Source organism: Paramisgurnus dabryanus, chromosome 5, assembly GCF_030506205.2.
Source record: "Paramisgurnus dabryanus chromosome 5, PD_genome_1.1, whole genome shotgun sequence".
NCBI classification, from domain to species: Eukaryota; Metazoa; Chordata; class Actinopteri; order Cypriniformes; family Cobitidae; genus Paramisgurnus; species Paramisgurnus dabryanus.
The window spans coordinates 12,823,929-12,845,284 of NC_133341.1; the positions used below are offsets into that span (position 1 = coordinate 12,823,929).

The 21,356-nt window shown below is 38.0% G+C and overlaps 1 protein-coding gene across 1 annotated transcript; it reads right to left on the reverse strand.

Moving 5' to 3' along the window:
• Positions 1–4,026: 4,026 nt before the first annotated feature.
• fgf5 (fibroblast growth factor 5) lies at positions 4,027–19,958 on the reverse strand. The gene is made up of 3 exons (XM_065266965.2): positions 19,695–19,958; positions 16,119–16,222; positions 4,027–4,705 (listed from the first exon to the last, which is right to left on the reverse strand). The coding sequence occupies exons 1-3, from the start codon at positions 19,909–19,911 to the stop codon at positions 4,343–4,345; spliced, it is 684 nt and encodes a 227-aa protein (XP_065123037.2). The 5' UTR covers positions 19,912–19,958; the 3' UTR covers positions 4,027–4,342.
• Between the last annotated feature and the right edge of the window lie 1,398 nt (positions 19,959–21,356).

Here is a 21,356-nt window from a genome sequence, read left to right on the forward strand (position 1 = left end):
GCTCTAGCTCGGAGTATCTTCGCTTTCATTCGTCCATCAAGTCTACTGTTTTCGATGGGTCCCTTTTGAGCTTTGCGGCTTTTCTCTCATCGATTTGTCCCCACAATTGATATTGGATTCACTGCTCCTTCTGGTTCCTCAACTCCTTCCTTGACACCTTCCTTGGCACATTACATAGTGGTGTCTTTGAGGCAATCCCAGGTGTCTGACTAACCCAATGTATGCTTGTCTGTAGACCCTCACATTGCACACAACAATGACCCCGACTTTTGGCTGGTGCAGATAAAACCGACTTCAATGACCCATCCAGTGATCGTTGTTGGAAATGAGTGTTTCTGACACACAATGCATTGTGGACGCACAATTATGTCAGCTGTTCTTCATTATTGCTGTGGTGGGCCCCATCAATCAGGATCTCAAGGTCATGATTTAGAATGCCATCGAAGACATCTTGGAGTTGTTCAAAGAAATTGTCCTTGGTCGCATCCCCCACATTATTCGTTGGCACTTAGACCTGTACCACGGTCCTTTTTTTCCCATGTCCATGGGAAAAATGAGCTGTGATGATCTGATCACTGTGGCCTTCCACCTAATTAATGCCTTCATAATTTTCATTTTTTGCTGAACTACGCCTTTAAAGGCTACTGATTTGAGATGAGTCTTTTAAAATCATACCGTGAGAGCAACTTGAGGGTGAGTAAATGATGGCAGAATTTTCATTTTTGGGTGAACTATCCCTTTAAGTTGTTAATTTATTGCATTTAATTTAATTAAAGTAATAATCAAAAGAAAAACAGTGCATAAAACACCCATGCATTTTTGGTATTTATCGTTTAATAGCCTATATCTTATTTTACTACAATGGATGAATATCCATTAAGAGAACAAAATTTACCATTAAAATGCTGTTCGTGATTTGTTATGTGTTGCTAATGCTCTCCACAGCCTGTCCTAGCCTGACTAGTTTTCCAATAACATCTAAATAATCTAATATTATGAGAAATAATCCACTACAAAGCATTGATGCAGAAAGTGATATGATTCACATTTAGTGCTAAAATAAAATTTTATTTTTAAACGTCTCTATAGAGCTGACAGTAACTTTCAAGTACTTTTGAGAATGATCCCCCTGGTGAAAAAACCAGCATACCACCAAGACCAGCATATGTTGTGTTTTGGTGCTGGTTTGCTAGTGAACACCAGCTAAACCAGCATCAAACCAGCATCAGCACCAGCATTAGCACCAGCTAAACCAGCAACAAACCAGCATTAGCACCAGCTAAACCAGCATTAGCACCAGCATCCCATGCTGGTCATACCAGCATATGTTGTGTTTTGGTGCTGGTATGATGTGACCACCAGCTAAACCAGCATAGGCCAGCATAATTCCCATGCTGGTCCATGCTGGTTTGATGCTGTTTTTTTCAACAGGGCCGTCATTGCTGTCAGAAAACTTTTCCTTTTACAGTGAATGAAGTTGACAGCGACGCGTGCATGGCCCATCCATAAAATTGCGAGAAAAGTTAGTATGAAAAAAAATTCAAAGCATTCACAGCAAGTTGTTGTTTTTCTAAATTGATCTACAACGCCGTTTCAAAGAAATAACTTATTTTTAACCCCATGTAGGAACAGACCAGGCTAGGTCTTTATTTTAGAGAGTGCAAATGTGAAAGAAATTATGTGCATAAGCCCCGACAGTGTGATCAGGACCCGACGCGAAGCGGAGGTCTTGTATCACACTGAAGGGGCTTATTTCCCGATAACTACCGGCTGCCTCTACATTATCCCGCTTATTACACGGCTACTTGTCACATAAGAAAAAAAACGGACATGAATATGAATTTGAAACATTTTATTGGCATATTTGTTTTAAATTAACATTTTTATCCTTCCGCGAAACTTTACACAGATGCATAAAATGATCGTAATACCTTATTAAGATCCTCTGCTTCATACTTGTCTGTCTCCATTTTTTCTCTTTTAGCCAGTCTTTGAGAAGTTTTAATGCCCATTCAGTATTTTTTTGTGTGTTGGCTTCGTAGCTGTCATGCTCTATTTTGTCAAGTTCAGTCTCAGTAAGCTCTCTGTGTCTTGTCGTGGTTGTCCAGTGTTTGTCACAAGATGGCGCCAAACAAACAGTAATCTTTATTGATCTTTATTGGCGCGGAGCGATTTTACTCGTACAAGTAGTACCGGCTATGCGTTATTACTTTGGAGCGGTTATTATTTGAAAAGAACGAACCTGCAAATGTCTCAACTGACCAATCAGAATCAAGCATTCCAGAGAGCCGTGTAATAAGTGTCCATATACCACTCATCATGCATTCTTTGGAAATTTGTAAAACTCATGCAAACTTCAGAAAGAGACAAGGACTGTTTTGAACATTGTTTGATGGGAAGCATGTGTTCATGTATTCCAGTCTTCTATAGCTTTCATGGTTAGAGTAAATGTCTTAGATTTATAGAGACTTAATCACACTGATGTTACAAATGTGTTTATTTAATTATGAAGAGCTAATGCATGTTTTGATCTGTATATTGGATGTTTCGTATCCCACTAAGGACTATTCTGCTTTGATAGTTGATCATGTAAGATATTAACTGAATCAAATGTAGATATAAAATGAGCTATACACAGATATAACGATTGGATCTGATAATGATCCGATGGGGGACCGGTAATAATGTAAATCTAAATCATTACAGTACATAATTAGTTTTTAAAGGCTATTTAATGCATTAAACATATGACTCTGTTTGTATCTATTTAAATGATTAAACAGTTCTGCTAAATCACTGTCAATGTCTGTGTATCACTCATTTGTAAATTATTTATAATATACAGTGGGATGGTTTTTCATACTAAACCACTAGGTGGCAGACCTTTTAAATATTTCAATTCCCTTTCTTTCAGTTTTTTTTTCTGTGTGAAACAATTAGAAGTGTGCTAACTTCACATTCTATGCTCCACAGTCTAATTTGTTAAACATTTTTTTGTCAAATTTTAATTGATTATAGCTCTTTTTAGGAATATGTTTGGATACCCATTTGATTTGAATTCTTTACGGTCTTAATCCCTATATTTCTAATACAACCTGTTTGATTAGACACACCTATAACAGCATGCTTATTGTAATGGGTAAGTTTGTCCTTTTACACCTCCACCCCAGTAAATGTATTTAAAGTTGCTACATAATGCTACAATAGCTGGCATTGCAAGTTTATTCAGTTATTCTGACTCTGCACGTTTACTTATTTCATTATTATTTTTCTTTTAATATTATGAATTAATGTTAAGAATGACTGACAAAACTGTTGCAAAGTAAAGAACAAGGATGTGCATTAGGAACTTGTTCACAACAGCACTTCAAAATTTACATTTGAGGTAGGACTGTGTAATTTTGTTGCTGAACAAAACAGGAAAATCTCCAAGCAATGTTAACCACAGACCTTATTTCACTCACAAATGTGAAACCTATTTGAAAACCTTGTAGAAATTCCCAAAGAAACACATGACTCAAAAGATCATTCTCTCAGTCAGGTTATATGACTCAAAGTCAAACAGCTCTGTAATAAACGTTTTTAGAAATGAATTAGAAGCTCACTTTCTTATAATGGTTGCTTTCATCTGTCAACAAAGGGATTTTGGTTTATACCACAACTGTCTGCTATTTGATATGAGTGCAGCTCCTTAAAAATGGAGTGGTCTTACAAGACATGTTTATCCTTTTGAGACATCCCTCTTCTGTGGAATGCACTGGGGTCATGGCAGGATTTTATCTGCGACAGTCAGCGACCGGACTGATTTTTTTAAAGAATTATTTTGGAAAGAAAAAAGAAGATTTTCTTTTAAAGAAATAACAATGTTCAGAAACTTTCAAAACATAAATTATAATATTTGTCTTGAATTGTTGAATTACAGTAACATATATTTTTAAAATATACTAATTATCACAAACATTATAATCTTGGAAACTGGAAAATAGTTTGTGCAAAACAAGCTTGTATACAGACATAAATATATTGTATAAATACAGTGAGGTATAATAAAAAACACTTATATTTTGTCAAATAATCGAGTAATGTAAAAAGCAACTTCAGACAGTTCAGTTACATATATGATGCATTGGAAGATCTTTTTAAAAAGCACAACAGAGTTCATGCCATTTTCCACATTTTAAAATGATGCATTATTGGGGCATTCATTTTCTTTTCTGTGAGGTTTGTTATGACTGGAATGCTCACATCAGAGTTTAGCAAACAATTCGCCCTGAAGAGAAAACAACCTTTCCTTTGTTGTTTTATTTTTTCAAGATATGTCCAAGTTTAAGGCAGCAATAGTCTATCCAAATCTAAACTTCGGCCAGTACTTGACAACCTGTCGATTCCTCTTTCCAGCATTGATGGTGGTTTTTGCTATCGAAGGCTTTGATGGTCGTGGGGGTGGTTGTTTTTCCTTTTCTTTGTCTGCTATTGTGAAACCGTGCTCAGATTTCTCATGCAGGTTCATCCTGGGCAGAAAGTGTGTGGACACATGCTGTGACTTCACTTTAGGACTGGACCCCATTTTTGCTTTTCCTCGCTTGTTTAGTGCCACAAACCACTCTCTACCAGTTCGGTGGTTCTTGTGAATCACTGAGGCGTATGTGTTGTAGCTGTTCTCCTGAAACCGCTCCCTGAACTTGCAGTCATCTGTGAAGCTCTCCTGAGGAATCAGAAAGGGAAGAGAGAAATAAATTGATAGACAATCAGATCAGTCGATCAATCTTTGTTTAATCATGCATGAATTTGCCCACTGACAAATCATCATAGATTCCTTGAGCTAAGCAGTATTGACCTTTCCCGTTTTATTATTAACTGTCACTTTCTATTTACATAATAACTTTCATAGATTACAACAACAGTTAACATAAACCCTTTTCTGAAAGTTTCACCTTTATCCATACACATCTGAATTTGTAAGTTAGGGTCCAAAAAAAATGCGTGTGAACTATGGTTGCATAACACTTTTATGTAAATTAAGCGGGAAGGCTGAAGCCTATACTGTATATTGTATATTGAATATATATATAAAACCGCTGCCCCAATTAGAGATGCACTGATACTGAATATCGCCAATAATTGCCATTGGCCGATTAAAGCAATTTTTCACACTATCGGCTATTGATAGTGTAAAAACAGCCAATAGTCATGGCTGATATATCCTATCAATCAAAAGAGAACAGGAAAATGCTATGAATATGAGGTCTGTGTAAAAAAAATGTAAAGAAACATCCAGGGGCGTCAAGAGATCCAAGTCCCACATTGCACCTTTAAATCAAAGTTTAACAGTAAGACAGAGTATCAAAGTACATACTTTAAAAAAAAATCATTTCTATAACATTTTATTTCCAAAAAACTTGGTCCTTACAACAATTATATGAGCATCATTCATAAGATTTCTGTTTCAAACTTAAACTATCGGGCACCCGCTGTACAATTAGGATGCCACATTAGCAGCTGCTGGAGAGAGAACACTTTGTGGCCTCATTGAGTTACCGTAGCCCTCATAAAAAGAGCAAATGAATAGCAGCACATAGATTACAGACACTGAGACGGAAGCATTGAAGGGGTTACAGAATAATTGCAAGTCTTACTTTTATCTCCCACATCAAAGTCATCAAAAACCAACTATATAAATCAAAGACTGTAATGACTGACAGAAGCAGAGCTTGCTTTTGTGGGGGCTGAAAACTCATTACACTATAAAATAACTTTATCCGTCCACGACTTAATCCATTTGATTCTTATAGTAAATGTTATCATACATCTGACCAAAGCTCAAGCAGTTAACAGTCACGTCAATTTGATGGCATTACATTTTGTTAGGAGGCATGCTGAACACCTTTATGCAGATGCAGATTTTTCTGAAAATAATTTTTTTTAAGCAAATAATTCTGACCTGAGCTATGATTTCTAATACATAATTTCTAACACTGTGCTTTAAATAAACATACTGTTTGATGTTCCAATGGACACTGTAGGGAATGTATAAATTGCTATCACTACTCTCTGTAAGTTACAATAATACAATGCCTACAACTCAAGCTTTACAACTTGTGACCTCTTATTCTAAAAATACATTTGGTGGGAAAATATCATCAACTCAAGGCGGGCCAGTCCCAATTAAGAGGTTTTGCATAATTCCCAAACACTGGAATAATAAAACCGTTCTGGTTTGCTGAAGAGTGCAGCAAAGCAGAAAATGGTGCCATAACAGTATTTTCTAAACATGCCACTCACAATTTGATCCACCATAACTTCACAAGGACACGCTGCCCTAAATGTTTCAAGTTTCCCCAAAAACATCTGAATGTTTGTTTAAAAGGGACACATTTTTTTGAAAATATGCTCATTTTCCAGCTCCCCTAGAGTTAAATATTTGATTCTTACCGTTTTGGAATCCATTCAGGCGATCTCCTGGTCTGGAGCTACCACTTTTAGCATAGCTTAGCATAATCCATTGAATCTGATTAGACCATGAGCATTGCGCTAAAAAATAACCAAAGAGTTTCAATATTTTTCCCATTTAAATCTTGACTCTTCTGTAGTTACATTGTGTACTAAGACCGACGGAAAATTAAAAGTTGCGATCTAGTCAGATATGCACTGTAAAAAAATTCCGTAGAAATTGCAGCTGGGTTGCCGGTAATTTACCGTAGATTTAAACTTATGTTTTTTACTGGCAATATTTTGTTCAAAGTTAAATGAACATGAAACATTTACAAGTCTTTGTCTTTACAGAGTAAAACTAAAAAAACAGCATCAAGCAAAACATTCTGAGAAACAAAATCTGAAGCAAAAAACAGAAAAAGGTTGATGATGATTTCTGGTTCCCAGAATGCTTTGCATGAGGCTGTAATTGTATAGTTTTATTCTGTAAAGATAAAGACTTGTTAATATTTAAAATGTATTTAACTTTGAACAAACTCTTGCCAATAAATAACATAAATGTAAATCTACGGTTAATTACCGGCAACCCAGCTGCAATAACATTGTAATTTCTACGGATTTTTTTTACAGTGTGGCTAGGAACTAAACTCTCATTCTGGTGTGATAATCAAGGACTTTGCAGCCGTAACTTGGCTGCAGGAGGCGCAATGATATTATGCAGCAGCCAAAAATAGTCCCCTTAGTAACTTTCAATAGCAGGGGACTATTTTCGGGCACTATGTAATATTATTGCGCCTCCTGCAGCCATGTTACAGCAGCAATGTCCTTGATTATTACGCCAGAATGAATCAGCAAATCGCAACTTTTAATTTTTTTGTCGGTCTTAGTACACAATGTAACTACATGAGATTTAAGTTTTAAATAGGAAACATATCTAAACTCTTTGGTTATGTTTGAGCGCAATGCTAATGGTCTAATCCGATTCAATAGATTGTGCTAAGCTATGCTAAAAGTGGTATTTTTTAAAAAGTGGAGTTTCCTTTTAAGTTGGATGTGTGGGTTTTGGTATCTGGAAGTGGCCCTGATGCCCTCAGTTTTATGGCAGTCAGATGATTTTAAGATGATTTTTGGTTGTTTTAATCTATGAGATGAATAGATGAAAGAGGGCACCCCATATGTCTGCCATATTGTAATGAACTTGCACAGCTGCCTTTGTCTGTTCTCTGATAGATTTCTTATTATCCACAAGATTTAATATATACCTACACAGTCTCATTAAATCACCAATAGTGTTTTTATACTGTTGCAACATAATAATTTAATATTAACAAGTTAATATTACATGTTGCCTTTTATCTCATTTATAAGTTAACTGTTGCAGAATTAACAACTATTTTCCTTTATGTAAAACACACATTTTACCATATATCAAATGAAATTTGAGAAATGCCTCTATTTCTTCAGCAATCCACATTTTTCGATACAAGACAAATACACTTCTTATTCTCTCTGGGTTTCTCGCCCTCTCCTCACTATACATTTGGTGACTCCTTAAGCTTTGAAAGGATTATACTAGTAATGGCTTGCTGGGTATGTCATGCAACATAACGTGCATCTGTCTTTCTTGCCATTATCGCAACAATAAATTAAACGCAATGAAAACATCTAAATATTAAATATGACAGACAGTGCAACAAAATGTGACACTAAGTCATTTGATACTCCTTTGTTAGGCCGACTTGTCTATGAAGGACAGCGCTTAGGGTTTAAAACTCAAGCTGACAGACCTATTAAATAATCCTGTGCAACTGTAGCTGGTCCGAGGAAATGAAACCCAATTTAGCTCTGATGGAGCCACTGCAGCTGCTTTAATTACATATGATGTCTGCAGCAGTTTGGAGCATTTTTCTTTGTTATCCATCCCTTAAGATTTTCTAGAATGTTACATTTAACGTGCAGTAGAGTCTATAAAATGTTCTTTTGAAATAATGAAGTGCGAATGTGTTTAAGTAAGTGAGTGATTAAGTACTAAATGTACCCTTGTCATTCTATCTGAAATCATTTTACTCTGTGTACATAAACATTAATGACATCAGTGTAAATTATGGCACAATGCTTAAAGGTGGTTGTGAATTTTTTGTATCATTAAATAGACCTGCAAAAATCTTAATTGTTTATCAATCTTCCATTGTTTAGATAAACAGATTGCCCTGCACCAACCATTGGTTTATTCAATGTTGGTGTCAGAATGCTCAAACACACAATATTTAACAGGGCTGCAGAGCCAAAGTGTTTTGAAACAATCTACAAATGGCATAATTAATGCAGTTCTAAACGTAGGTTCGGGAGGAGCCTAAACATACAGGCCTGTCAATCATCAGTAAGAGTGTATATAATTGTGCTTTTTTCCATTGCATAGTACCCCAAGGTTTGGGTTGATCGGTTTACTCTTGGGAGCTTTTTTACTGGGTACGGTACGTAGTACCTGATAAAATTTTTAGAACCACCTCAGTTGGGGTTCCAAGCGAGCTGAGCTGATATAAAAACATGACTTGAAAACACTGAAGATCACTTATTGGTCTGAGAGAGTCGTGACGAGCGTCATGCTAAACGTGCTTGCGATGTCTCAAGCAAACCTGTTGTCATCTGTGCTTTGTTGTAAGTTCCTAAACTCCCTTTTAGCGATGAAAAACATCCACAGCTTGAGAATCAGGAACACCATACCAGTGTTTTCCAGACTCGCGGTTTTGTGGCGGCACATTCGCGATGCGAATGTCTGCATTTACGTCATTTTTGCAACTTAAATGAGCACGTCGACTGATGCCATGAGTGTTTGTACAAAAAGTGTTATGCGATAAAGCAGTATAGTGATAAATGCGATGTGCAAAACATTTCTTGTGGTGGCCAATTTTGATTTTGAGGCAGAGTAAGAAATAAATTAATGTTTAGACAGTTTCATCGGACGCACGTGCGGTGACGAGATTAAGGGTCTAATCAGAACTTTACTTCTGGTTTCTGTTTATTTAATGGTCTGATTAGTTGCTAAACTGAACTCTTAAACAAATACCTCGTCCAAAATAACAAATGTTTTGGATACCTAGGTAATCTACGTGTTATTTATTCTGCTTTTATAAAAAAGGACCTTAAAAGATGTAGCGGAGGATTTTCTCGAATTTTAGAAAAAAACCTCCTTCTCCACTTTTTAAAAAAATGCAATTGCGCAACACTCCTGATTGACAACTAGGAGGACCAATAGTCTTGATGATCCACCCGGAAAAAAGAAAATCCTCCGCAATACCTTTAAAAGGACTTTGTTGTTATTGATTCTTAGCGAGTTTACCCGAAGTTATGTGTGTTCCATGAAGGCCACTTGTTTACTGCTGAAACCATCTATAGCATTCCCACAGAAGTAGGCAGTGCAAATATATTGACATGCCTATAATCCCTCCCACTCTGAAGTGGTACTAAACTTGATGGAAGAACTAACCAAGCCAAAGTGAAGTGAGTGACCCGACCTGACCCGTGGGGTACTATGCAATGGAAAAGCGCCATAAGGCTTCAGTCACACCAAAAGCGCTTTAAACGCTTGCAAACGCAAGGCGCGACGCACTGCATTTTTTTTAAAAAAGAGCAGTGCGACGCGGCTTTTCATATTGCTAAGCAACCACCGAGTCAGCTGTCTTGTCAATCAGATATTGAAGCGTGAGCGCTCTTTTGCTGTTAACTGTCATATCAGCAGAAACTTTAAAAAGAGGACGCTTGCTCTGACCTTGTTTGAGGGTGAGAGGTGCACAAACACACAGGAGAGAGTGAGCGAGTGGTGTCCGGTTCTTCAAAGCAACTGTAAACTTCCCTCAACACAATGTAAGGCCCGCCTCTCCCCTCATTCGATTGGACAATGGAAAGACACGAATGACGTCGGGCGCTTCTCCGCTCTCAGCGCTCCTTCAAAAACGCGTGCGCGGCAGGCGGCAAAAAACCGCAAGGCGCTCGGCGCGCATAAACAGCGCGCAAACGCGCCCTGCCCATAGAATATCATTCAAAAAAGGCGCCTGCAACTGCCATAAACGCTATTGGTGTGACTGGCCCCTAAGGCAGCTTCCATGTCTCTGCGCCCAGCTGCACTTCTTTTGGCATCCCTCCTTCTCCCCATCTTCACTGCTCTCTTTCGTCCTCTGTGCAGTCCTGTTGCGGGGGGTGGTTAAACTTGATGCTCGAGCCCTTCTCTGAAGGTTCAGAGCTCAGGTTTATAGCTCCCTTCGAGGACAGCAAGCCAAGTTTGTTTACCATTCATTTTTAAGACTGAATGGGCAGGCAAACTAGTGGAAAGTAGGTTAGGTTTAACACTGAAATATAAGCATGTTTAATGGTATAACCGTTCGGTGGGATTTGGGTTTTCTATTATTAAGCGAAAAGTGTCTTCTAAACCAATTCTATATTTTGTTAAATTATCAGGACAGGCAGTCCTATATCATTACTTGCAAAACTTCTATGAGAGTGTAAACAATTACCAGTTACAATTCCACAGTTTGTGTAAACAAACAAATAAAATGAACTAAAACAACTACAACTTTTAGCGGCATCCAGCTGTGAGACTGTGACTTGCAACCTACGGCTCAGTCCTGTCATGGTTCTGCCATCTTGTCCTTTGTTTAATCTAGTCTTGTGGCAGGATCATGACAGACCCATGTTTTGTGTGGGTTCACGTGGTATCAGTATTGGGTTACTAGACCACGTGTTCCCTGTGTCTTGTCTCTTTTACCCCGCTCCCTTGTTAGTCTCATCTTTTGGTGCATTCCAGGCAGGTTTTTAAACCCGTGAGTTACGACTTCAAAACCACGACTCACGACCCTATGCGTTCCAGGCAGCCTGTAACTCGTGTTTTCACAACCTTCTACCGGTGAAAGTGCACTGGAACGGCAGTCAAACCCGTGACTTCCCACCCGTGAACTCGTACTAGATCGATGTACTCCCAGTTCAGAGTCGTGAGTCGTGGTTTTGAAGTCGTGAGTTATGGGTTACAGGTTGCCTGGAACGCAGCATTTATTGTTTAACTCCTGTCACCTGTTGCCCTCATTAGTTCTCCCCTATTTGAGGTCCTTGTGTTTGTTGTCCTGTGCTTGTGCATTGTTCCTTACCTGTTAGTATTTTGTCTGGTAAAATCAAGTCTAGTCTAGTCTAGTTTATTGTATGTTTAGTGTTCAGTCTAGTTAATTGTTAAGAGTTATCCAGTTTAGTGTAGTCTTGTATCTTGTCCAGTTTAGTGTTTATTCCTGTTCATTAAGTTATCCTGTTTATGTTGTTTTGCCCCCTCGTGGGTTTTGTTTTCTGTTTTTGTTATAATAAAAGTCTTTAGTGTTCATCCACCTCTGTCAGCAGCACTTGGGTTCCTTACACTCCACATAACAAGTCCACAGCTCATCTTTCCCTTTTAAAGCGCATAGAAAAGCTACAATAGCCGCCACAGGACAAACATATCATTGTCAGAAAAAACGTAGTGGCAAAATGCGCTCTATAGAAATGGCGAATTCATGTAAGGGAGCCCGCGTTCTATGACTAATTCTAAGGTAATAAAAACAATCCAGTCCATTTTTTTAAGAGCACCTTTTTCATTGATTTAGCAATGTTATTTTGTGTATTTGGTATAATACAATGTGTCCGCGTGATTTATGGTTAAAAAGCACATTATTGTCCACATACCGTACATTTTTGTAGCTTAAGATTGCACTCTCTTCCTGAAACACATGGATTTGAAAAGCTCTGTGTCCCTGATTGGCCAGCTAATGTGTACATTGTGATTGGCCTGAATACCTGTGGCGTCAGCCGGAAATTTGATGCTTTTACCATGTTTAAAAGATTCGGTTGCTAACAGGGGCTAACAGGGGCTAACTCACAGGCTGTGAGTCCGAAGCGGGAGGAATTATGATAATGTCGGTCTTTCTGCATCACCAATCCCAGGAAGTAAACTGTTGCCTACAATCTGTGTGTTTGTTGTAGTCCAAGAAAAGAGATTTAGGCTGGAGACGATAACTTGCGTCATTATTTACTTTGGGGCATGTAGCCTACCTTTTGCATATTGTTAACATGTACTAACACACACTTACACACCAAAGGGAATTTAAAAACGTGAATTAGACAAGGTGCTCTTTAAGTCTTTAAACACCACTGAGTTTATGAAAATTATATTGCATTTCTGTCAAAGGATCCTTCTTAGAGTTACACACCTTTAAAGTCACCTATTATAAAGTGTAACCAAATTCCCATTCGTGCTTTTAGGTTGACATTGCAAGATCCCTGCTATTTGCATTCTACTGTAGCTACCCAATTCTGTTTACACATGTCGATTCCCTTCCCTTCCTTGCAAGATTATCAACTACCCCAGACTCGTTTTAATCTGCTCTTCCCATTAACACATGCTAATAAGCTTTGCCTTTTATCAGGCAGTCCAGACCTCTGCAAAGCCAGATTGCTCTGTATAACCGCAGCGTGGTTCACTGCTGTGTGCTGTTCTTCTTTGTTGTGAGATTTTGTAGAGGCTTAAAAACATCAGTTAGCCAAGATCACCTTCAAAAGTGAGAATGTGGAATTTAGCCACATTTGAGTTGGTTCCCACAAAGTTCCGTGGGATAGTCACAGAATTTTTTGCTAATTTTTCCGTGGCATTCTCATGGATCTCCGCATATTTCCTTGGCCCTGCCACGGACTTTCTTTTCCGTGGCATTCTCACGGATTGGTTACTCAACTGCTTTTTCCTATTTTCAAACCATTGTCGCTTCGGTTTAGGGTTAGATTTGGTGTTTGCGTTAGTATGTCACTTTAAGTATTGGTTTATACTATTTTTTCTGATGTATTCTTTTATATTTTCTAAACTTTAATCAATTGTCGCCTGGCGTTGGGCAGAGGCGCAGCTTGTCAACAGGCAAGGCAGGCAACTGCTTGGAGCCCCGAGCCACTAGAGGGCCCCCGAGTTTGTTTCTCGGATGGCCAGCTACACCCGGTAGATGAACAACATGACTGCATATCAAAATTCCGATTGGATGGAATGTTGATTGACATTGGCTTAGCCCAGTCAAAATCCAACCCAGGTGGATAACTTGCCAGTTTTGAAAATGAACGTAGCGAATGGGTGACGTTGTATCGTTCAGTCGTAATGTCGCAGTTGATCCGTATGGATCACAACCCACGGTTTGGCTCGCATGTGATTGCCAGATTAATACGCAAATTTAAATAGGAAAAGTTTATCATTTGCACGTGTTTCAAAGGCTTGCAAATGATAACACTCAAGTGATTTAAAACAATTTAACCGCATATAAAAGGCGCTAAAGTGAGCAGCCCTCTGTACCCACATGTGGTTTAATGTGCCCGGTCCAGCTCCAGTCAGGCAGGTGCCCAAGTGTAAATCTTCTGGTGTAAATCTCAAGTTTAAATTTTAACAGTTAACTAGTGCAATCCTTTACAAAGACAATCGCGGCAAAAACGGATCTATATGCAATGTAGTTACCCAATTTACGCTTGTAAAAGCGACGAAGCAGTCGCAATGACGCGTGCACGCACGTATTCATGTCCGCGCGCGTCTTTGCGTTCATTCGCGCACAACCGCATTCAAAAGACGCCACGCGAGTGAGTTAGCTTATGAAAACATGACGAGACTAAAGGAAGTTTCTAAATAACAATGCGTATTTTATTTTGACTCGATCATTATTGGCTTCTGTAGATATACATCAGAAATGTTTTGTGCAAAGCAGGGAAAGGGAAGCAGAAAGGAGAGATGATGAGTTCATTAAGGGAGGTAAGACAAATTACATCCCCACCCTGTCAGGTCTCAAACATTATCAAACAAATATCAGGAAAACCTTTTGTCAAGTCTGTAGAATTGCATTGTTGCTGAGAACATCATCAGATGTATGTGTTATACTGTTCTGTATTTTCAGATATGAAATTATTTAGTTTACTAATATTTAACTCTAGGGGCCCTATCTTGCACCCAGCGCAATTGACTTTGTCAGTGACGCATGTATCATTCGTATTTTGCGCCGGCGCACAGCGGGGTTTTTCCCTCCACAGATGCACGTCAGCAAACTAGGGAATGAACTTGCGCTCCCTGGGCGGTTCAGCGCAAAAAGGAGGCGTGTTGCGGCGCAAACCATCTCTTATGCTATTTTGCAGTTTCAAAAAACAATTGCGCTACTAACCAAAAAAAAACTAGTCTAAAGTCAGTGGCGCGTTGCGCGTGGTTCATTATGCTATTTTAAGGGCGCATGCTTGACCATAATGTATAGCGTGCACAACGCGCATACACTTTGCTTATCTAATCTACACAGATGCAACAGTTATTTTTGCAAATCATAAATTGTTACACTTAAAAATATTAATACACGAGATAAGGGGAATCATAGTGGTGAGCATTGTGGTGATAGTTTTTATTTATTCTCATGCAAATAACGATTAAAATATTTTCATAACTTTGTTGTGTGGCTGTATTACGTTTATTTTATGTAAATAATAGTTAAAATGTTTTCATAAGAAACCTTAATGTATATGAACTTGATTTGTAAGAGTACTTTTGGGTTGGACCTTGCTTGCGTTTCTTGGGTCCGATTTCAAAGCCCCCAAACCCTTTCAGCGGTGAGGGTGGACGCAGCGATGTCCTCTGCTGGCGTCAGGTCCTGTGTAGAGGCAGATCCACCTCCCGTTACACGGCGTGCCCGATTTATGCTGGCAAGCGTGGGATTCCCCCGTACAAGGACGTCGGTCTCCTCGGCTGTGAACCGCTCCTGGCGTGCGCCTGGTAAATCCGTCATAATAATAGCAACCCGCCATGGAACTTGCGCCCTTGCGTTTAAAGGGAATGTTGGCTAGCGTTCTGATTGGTTTATTTGACGTTACGCCCAAACCACACCTATGAATAATGAACCTACTTCAGACCAACCCCTTATTGATTTGCGCCCGGCGCAAGAGTTATTTCTCACGCCGGGAAAATAGCAACAGCGCCCAAGATCCGCCCACAAACTCACTTGCGCGTTGCGCTTCGCACTTGCGTTTCAGATCGTTAAAATAGAGCCCTAGGACACTAACTTACATAACAGTTAGCAGTAACTATGACTGAGATTATTTAGTAGCAGTCATAAAATGACTGGTTTCTTAAAATATTCTTGTAAAAATATTCTTGTAAAAATAAGTCATTAATCATTGCTATCATTGTATAATGTAGAAAATATTTATCTGCTGTCATTATTTCCAAACATGTTATGCCATTTATGCATCCAAACATGTTAATAATGTTAGGTATGATGAGGATTATATGTATCTTTCGCAGTAACTATTGCACTGTAGAATAGTGGCAAAGGATATTGTATAGAAGTATTGCACACTTCTTGTACACAGGGAATTTTCTGCTTGGGGCCCCCATAGACCCTAGAATCGCCTCTGGCATTGGGGTTAGAGTTGGGTTTGGGTAGGGATGTCATTTTATGTAAATCTAACCCTAAACCAAAGCGACAATGCTAAGAAAATAGAACAAAACAGTTGAGTAACCAATCTGTGAGAATGACACGGAAAAGAAAGTCAAGAAAAATGAGCAAAAAATTCCGTGACTATGCCACGGAACTTTGTGAGATCATGTTGGTGTAGTTACTGGTTTTTGTAGAGGATTACTTTATGTTCAAATAGTGCTGGATAAGACTTACGGTTGCGTGAAGCCTCCCTCTCTTGTTCATGGCTAAAAATCGATCGCTGAAAACTCCTCTTATTCCTATGACCCCTTGAGACACGGCAAACAGCTCCAGCACACCTGCAGATACAAAATGAGTGAAGGCTGATGACATGTTGAAAAAGTCAACTTTTTACAGTTTTGAATTATTCGTCTTTTTGATTAGACAGATTATTAAAGGAATATTCAATTTTCTTAAAAGAAAAATTCATATAATTTACTCACCACCATGTCATCCAAAATGTTGATGTCTTTCTTTGTTCAGTCGAGAAGAAATTATGTTTTTTGAGGAAAACATTGCAGGATTTTTCTCATTTTAATGGACTTTAATAGAGCCCAACATTTAATACTTAAAGGGATAGTTCGGCCAAAAACGATATTAAACCCATGATTTACTCACCCCCAAGCTGTCCAAGTTGCATTTGTCCATCGTTTTTCAGACAAACACATTTTCGGATATTTTAGAAAATATTTTAGATCTTTCTGTTGATTAAATGTAATGTTACAGGGTCCAGCAATAGTCCACGACCTTCAAGTCCAAAAAAAGTGCGTCCATCCTTCACAAATTAAATCCAAACGGCTCCAAGATGATAAACAAAGGTCTTCTGAGGGTAATCCGTGCGGTGTTGTTGTAGAAATATCCATATTTAAAATGTTATTAACGTAATTAACTACCTTCCGGTTTCGCCGCCATCTTAGACTCAGGAGAGAGTATTAGCGTAGTGTACGCACTTTTCTTAGTGACGTATGACAAATTCGGAGGGCGGGGGACAGAGCAGCAACAGAGAAACCGCTGTTTGCTGCGTAAGCGCTCATCCTGAATGTGGATGACTCTAAGATGGCGGCGAAACCGGAAGGTAGTTAATTACGTTAATAACATTTTAAATATGGATATTTAATATTAAATATATATTAATAATGGAGCCGTTTAGATTTAATTTGTGAAGTATGGACGCACTTTTTTTGGACTTGAAGGTCGTGGACTATTGCTGGACCCCGTAACATTACATTTAATCAACAGAAAGATCTAAAATATTTTCTAAAATATCCGAAAATGTGTTTGTCTGAAAAACGATGGACATATGCAACTCGGACAGCCTGGGGGTGAGTAAATCATGGGTTTAATATCGTTTTTGGCCGAACTATCCCTTTAACTCAAAACTTAACAGTTTTTTTCAACGGAGTTTCAAAGAACTATAAACGATCCCAAACGAGGCATAAGGGTCTTATCTAGGGAAACGATTGTCATTTTTGACAAGAAAAATAAAAAATATGCTCTTTTAAACCACAACTTTTCGTCTAGATCCGGTCGTGATGCGTCAGCGTGACCCCACGCAATACGTCATGATGTCAAGAGGTCAGAGAGGACAAATGCGAAACTCTGTGTTGAAAGAGGACCGTTCCTACTTTGTTGTATGTCAACTGATACTAATTAATGTCTTTGTGTCAGTTTATTGTTTACAATGGTCCGCAAATGTGCGTTTTATATATGTAACACGTGACCTCCCTACGTCACTACGCATTTACGTTAGGTCACGCTGGACCGGACCTAGACGAAAAGTTGTGCACTGTAAAAAAAATCCGTAGAAATTGCAGCTGGGTTGCCGGTAATTTACCGTAGATTTAAATTTATGTTACTTACTGGCAACATTTTGTTCAAAGTTGAATGAACATTTAACATTTACAAGTCTTTGTGTTTACAGAGTAAAACAAAAAAAACAGCTTCAAGGAAAACGTTCTGGGAAACAAAATCTGAAGCAAAAAACTGAAAAAGGTTGATGATGATTTCTGGTTCCCAGAATGCTTTGCATGAGGCTGTTATTGTATAGTTTTATTCTGTAAAGATAAAGACTTGTTAATATTTATAATTTATTTAACTTTGAACAAACTCTTGCCAGTAATTAACATAAATTTAAATCTACGGTAAATTACCGGCAACCCAGCTGCAATAACATTGTAATTTCTACGGATTTTTTTTACAGTGTGGTTTAAAAGAGCATATTTTTTATTTTTCTTGTCAAAAATGACAATCGTTTCGCTAGATAAGACCCTTATGCCTCGTTTGGGATCGTTTAGAGTCCTTTGAAACTCTGTTGAAAAAAACTGTTAAGTGTTAAGTATTAAATGTTGGGCTCTATTAAAGTCCATTAAAATGAGAAAAAACCTGCAATGTTTTCCTCAAAAACATGTCTAAGAAAGACATCAACATTTTGGATGACATGGTGGTGAGTAAATTATCTGGATTTTTCTTTTAAGAAAATTGACTATTCCTTTAAACAATTTTACATAGCAAAATATAAAGTACACATAAGTAATACAACTATTATTAAAACCTAGTTATTCTTCATTTAACAAATGGGCTCTTCACTGCTTCTTCATTTCAATTTGTTTGTTTGTACAGTATACCGTAAATGAAACCGCTACATTTTTTAAGTTGGCTTCACGAGAGTTAACTTTGCTCTGTTGCCACATAAGTGTTGTCTGCTAATATACACTCTGATATGGAGGTGACACCTCTTTTTTACAGTATATTTAGTTCTTTGTCAGTGTTTATATAGCAAATGGGATTGGTTGAACTATATGATTAGTTTGGTTCCAAAACGAGATAACACTGTATTTTTTTCAAAACATTTTGTTTTTATAATGTTTTATTGTGCTAATTAGCTGTATTTTTTTCTTAAATCAAAACAAACCAACGGATTTTGACTAATATTAATTGGAATGCACAATAAAAAAAATTAAAAATAAACCTCAAAGTTATCTTGTTTTGGAACCAAACTCTTCATATAGAGAAATATGTTTCATGTGGATGCATGTTACAAAATTTATCTGGCATACAGACTTAACACCCACTTCCCAATTTGCAGCTCATATGAATCCTTTATACTTTAATCTAATTTTCAGCATAATCAGTTTTACAGTAGATCCTTTAAATAGAACTATTGTACTACGGAATGTACACTGAGCGATTCAACCATTAGCAGAAATCCAGTGCATGGCATGTTAATGATGGCACTCACTCCAGCTTCCAAACAACTAGCATTCTGATCTTAGTCGTTGCACCTGTTCATCCATACCTGTAAATAAACAAATAGTGCCAAACAAGAGACCTCAACCACTGAAACCTCTCTTGATGTATTATGTTTCTCTTGTAAGCAAACAAACGGAATTTAAACATATTGTTTGGTCCTTTGAATAATTAAATGTAAGTTTATAAAAACAGCCAAAGGTTGTAAATATTAGCACAATGTCATTCACATAATAGTGCTATCTAAAATTATAATTCATACAGTAGGTCTGCAGCTATTAAACTATACAAGTGTGGCTCACTTAAGCATTGTGTTAGCAGGGCAAAGGTTATTGGTTCGATGCACACACAATATAATAAAATGCATAACTTCAATGCACTGTAGGTCGCTTTGGATAAAAGCACCTGCCAAATGCATGTCAACATAAGCATATTGGTCATGCATGTAGAGGAAAATTGCATAAACCAGTCACTGACTTTCAAACATATCCAGATGTTAATAAAGATTCGTAAATGATAACTCACTTAATCGATTGGGTTCGTGACTCCCGTTAACTCTCCCATCGGAGTGAATCTGAAGGTGAAAGCCTATGCCAACTCTACAATACAGTCTCCCAGTCCTGCGCCCTGACACGCGCCCTTCTCCGACAAGTTGGTGCTCCACAGAAACGTGTTGAGATCCCGTGAGCACTGCAGAGCAAAGCAACACACAGAAGAGCAGAAGCAGGAGAGGGACGCTCATTCTTTCCCAAAACCTGCGCGCGCTAGGCCACTCTCAGCATTTTGCTCCTCTTCCAGCGCTCTGTGAGGTAACTCGCTGTTACACCATCGGTGGACATTAGGCTACCCTCGGCTGCAGGAGCTGGAGCAGATCTGCTGCTGGCATAGAGATATTTATAACACAAATGATCTCACTGCCTGACGCGTGCCTGAGTTCTGAAGTACGCGCGCTCTCTCATCCTGAATTTATATCGGACGAAACATTCAACGCGACCTGTGATCTATATAGAGATACATTTTCACATCGCGCGCCTTTGAGCACGAGTGCGCTTTAATGCAGTGATGTGCCTATATGTAGACTGGTTCTGCATACGAGGGGGGATGTATAGGATGGGGTGAGTGGGCAAATTACTTAGGACTAAATAGAAAAAGATTGTCCACTTTGTCCAGGATGCTTTCTGGACCTCAAGTTCCGAAGATTTAGTAGTAATTATTTTGCTTTTCCTCGCAACTTTCATGACACCTGTTACGGGGAGAGTCAGATGCATTATTTCTAGAAATGCATAGGTTTTTTAACTATATTTTGCAATTTAAAGTTATTATTTTGTACTACGAACCCTTACTGAAGCGTTGTTTTACTTCGCTTTACAATACCAAGATACATGGTTTAATTTGTGCACATGCTAATGACAACATCGAATAAATATCACTAGGCTGATGATGGTGCATTTCATAAGGGCACGTTATAGCCTCTCAATTTTTATTGGCCCTCTAATAAACAATTGTGTTGTCAAGGGCAGTTGTTTAAACCTACTGTGTTACCCGCTGAGCTCTGAATGAGTGAAAAGCTAAAGATATTTTTTATGTAAAGCAAGGAACTGGAGCAATTTTACAGTTCCTATTAAAATGCTTAAAACATTTACATTTCTATCTGCACAGAATATTGTGTTGGATGTTTGTAAGCATAATTCAGAAAATGTGATAATAATAATAATAATAATAATAATCTTATTTTTTAGTTTACTTGTTACAGTCATTTATGCACACAAGCGATATATGATCCTTAAAAAAATCACAATAAGACAATCCTTTAGAGCTTCCTCTATTAAGATCAAAAATGCAAATTTTTCGTATCCAGCTCAGATTATTTTTCATTGTGTACACCACCCACAGTTTGATATGTTTCCAAAGTGTCACCATGTTAAATGCAAACACAAACGTGTTGAAAGACTTTTGCCTTTTCTGTTTCAACAAATATTTTGTTATGGAACTTTATCCACTTTATATGTTTTGTCAGGCTTGATATGAAAATAATTAGACATTTTCTGTAGCATACTAAAGTACATTATTTTAAACATGAGTTATTAAATGCTACCAGCATGTTTAAAAAAATTTTTAAACCCATTTGTATTACTTCATAATATGATGTTATGATGACTTCCCCTATGTTTGATTTTAAAACTTTTT

Bases quoted from the DNA above. Each gene is read 5' to 3' on its own strand.
- fgf5 (XM_065266965.2), bottom strand. From the start codon at position 19,911: ATGAGCGTCCCTCTCCTGCTTCTGCTCTTCTGTGTGTTGCTTTGCTCT. The intron at 16,223-19,694 runs GTGAGTTATCAT...TTGTATCTGCAG, and splicing joins TCACGAACCCAATCGATTAA to GTGTGCTGGAGCTGTTTGCC. The intron at 4,706-16,118 runs GTAAGTCTTATC...CTGATTCCTCAG, and splicing joins GAGGGAGGCTTCACGCAACC to GAGAGCTTCACAGATGACTG.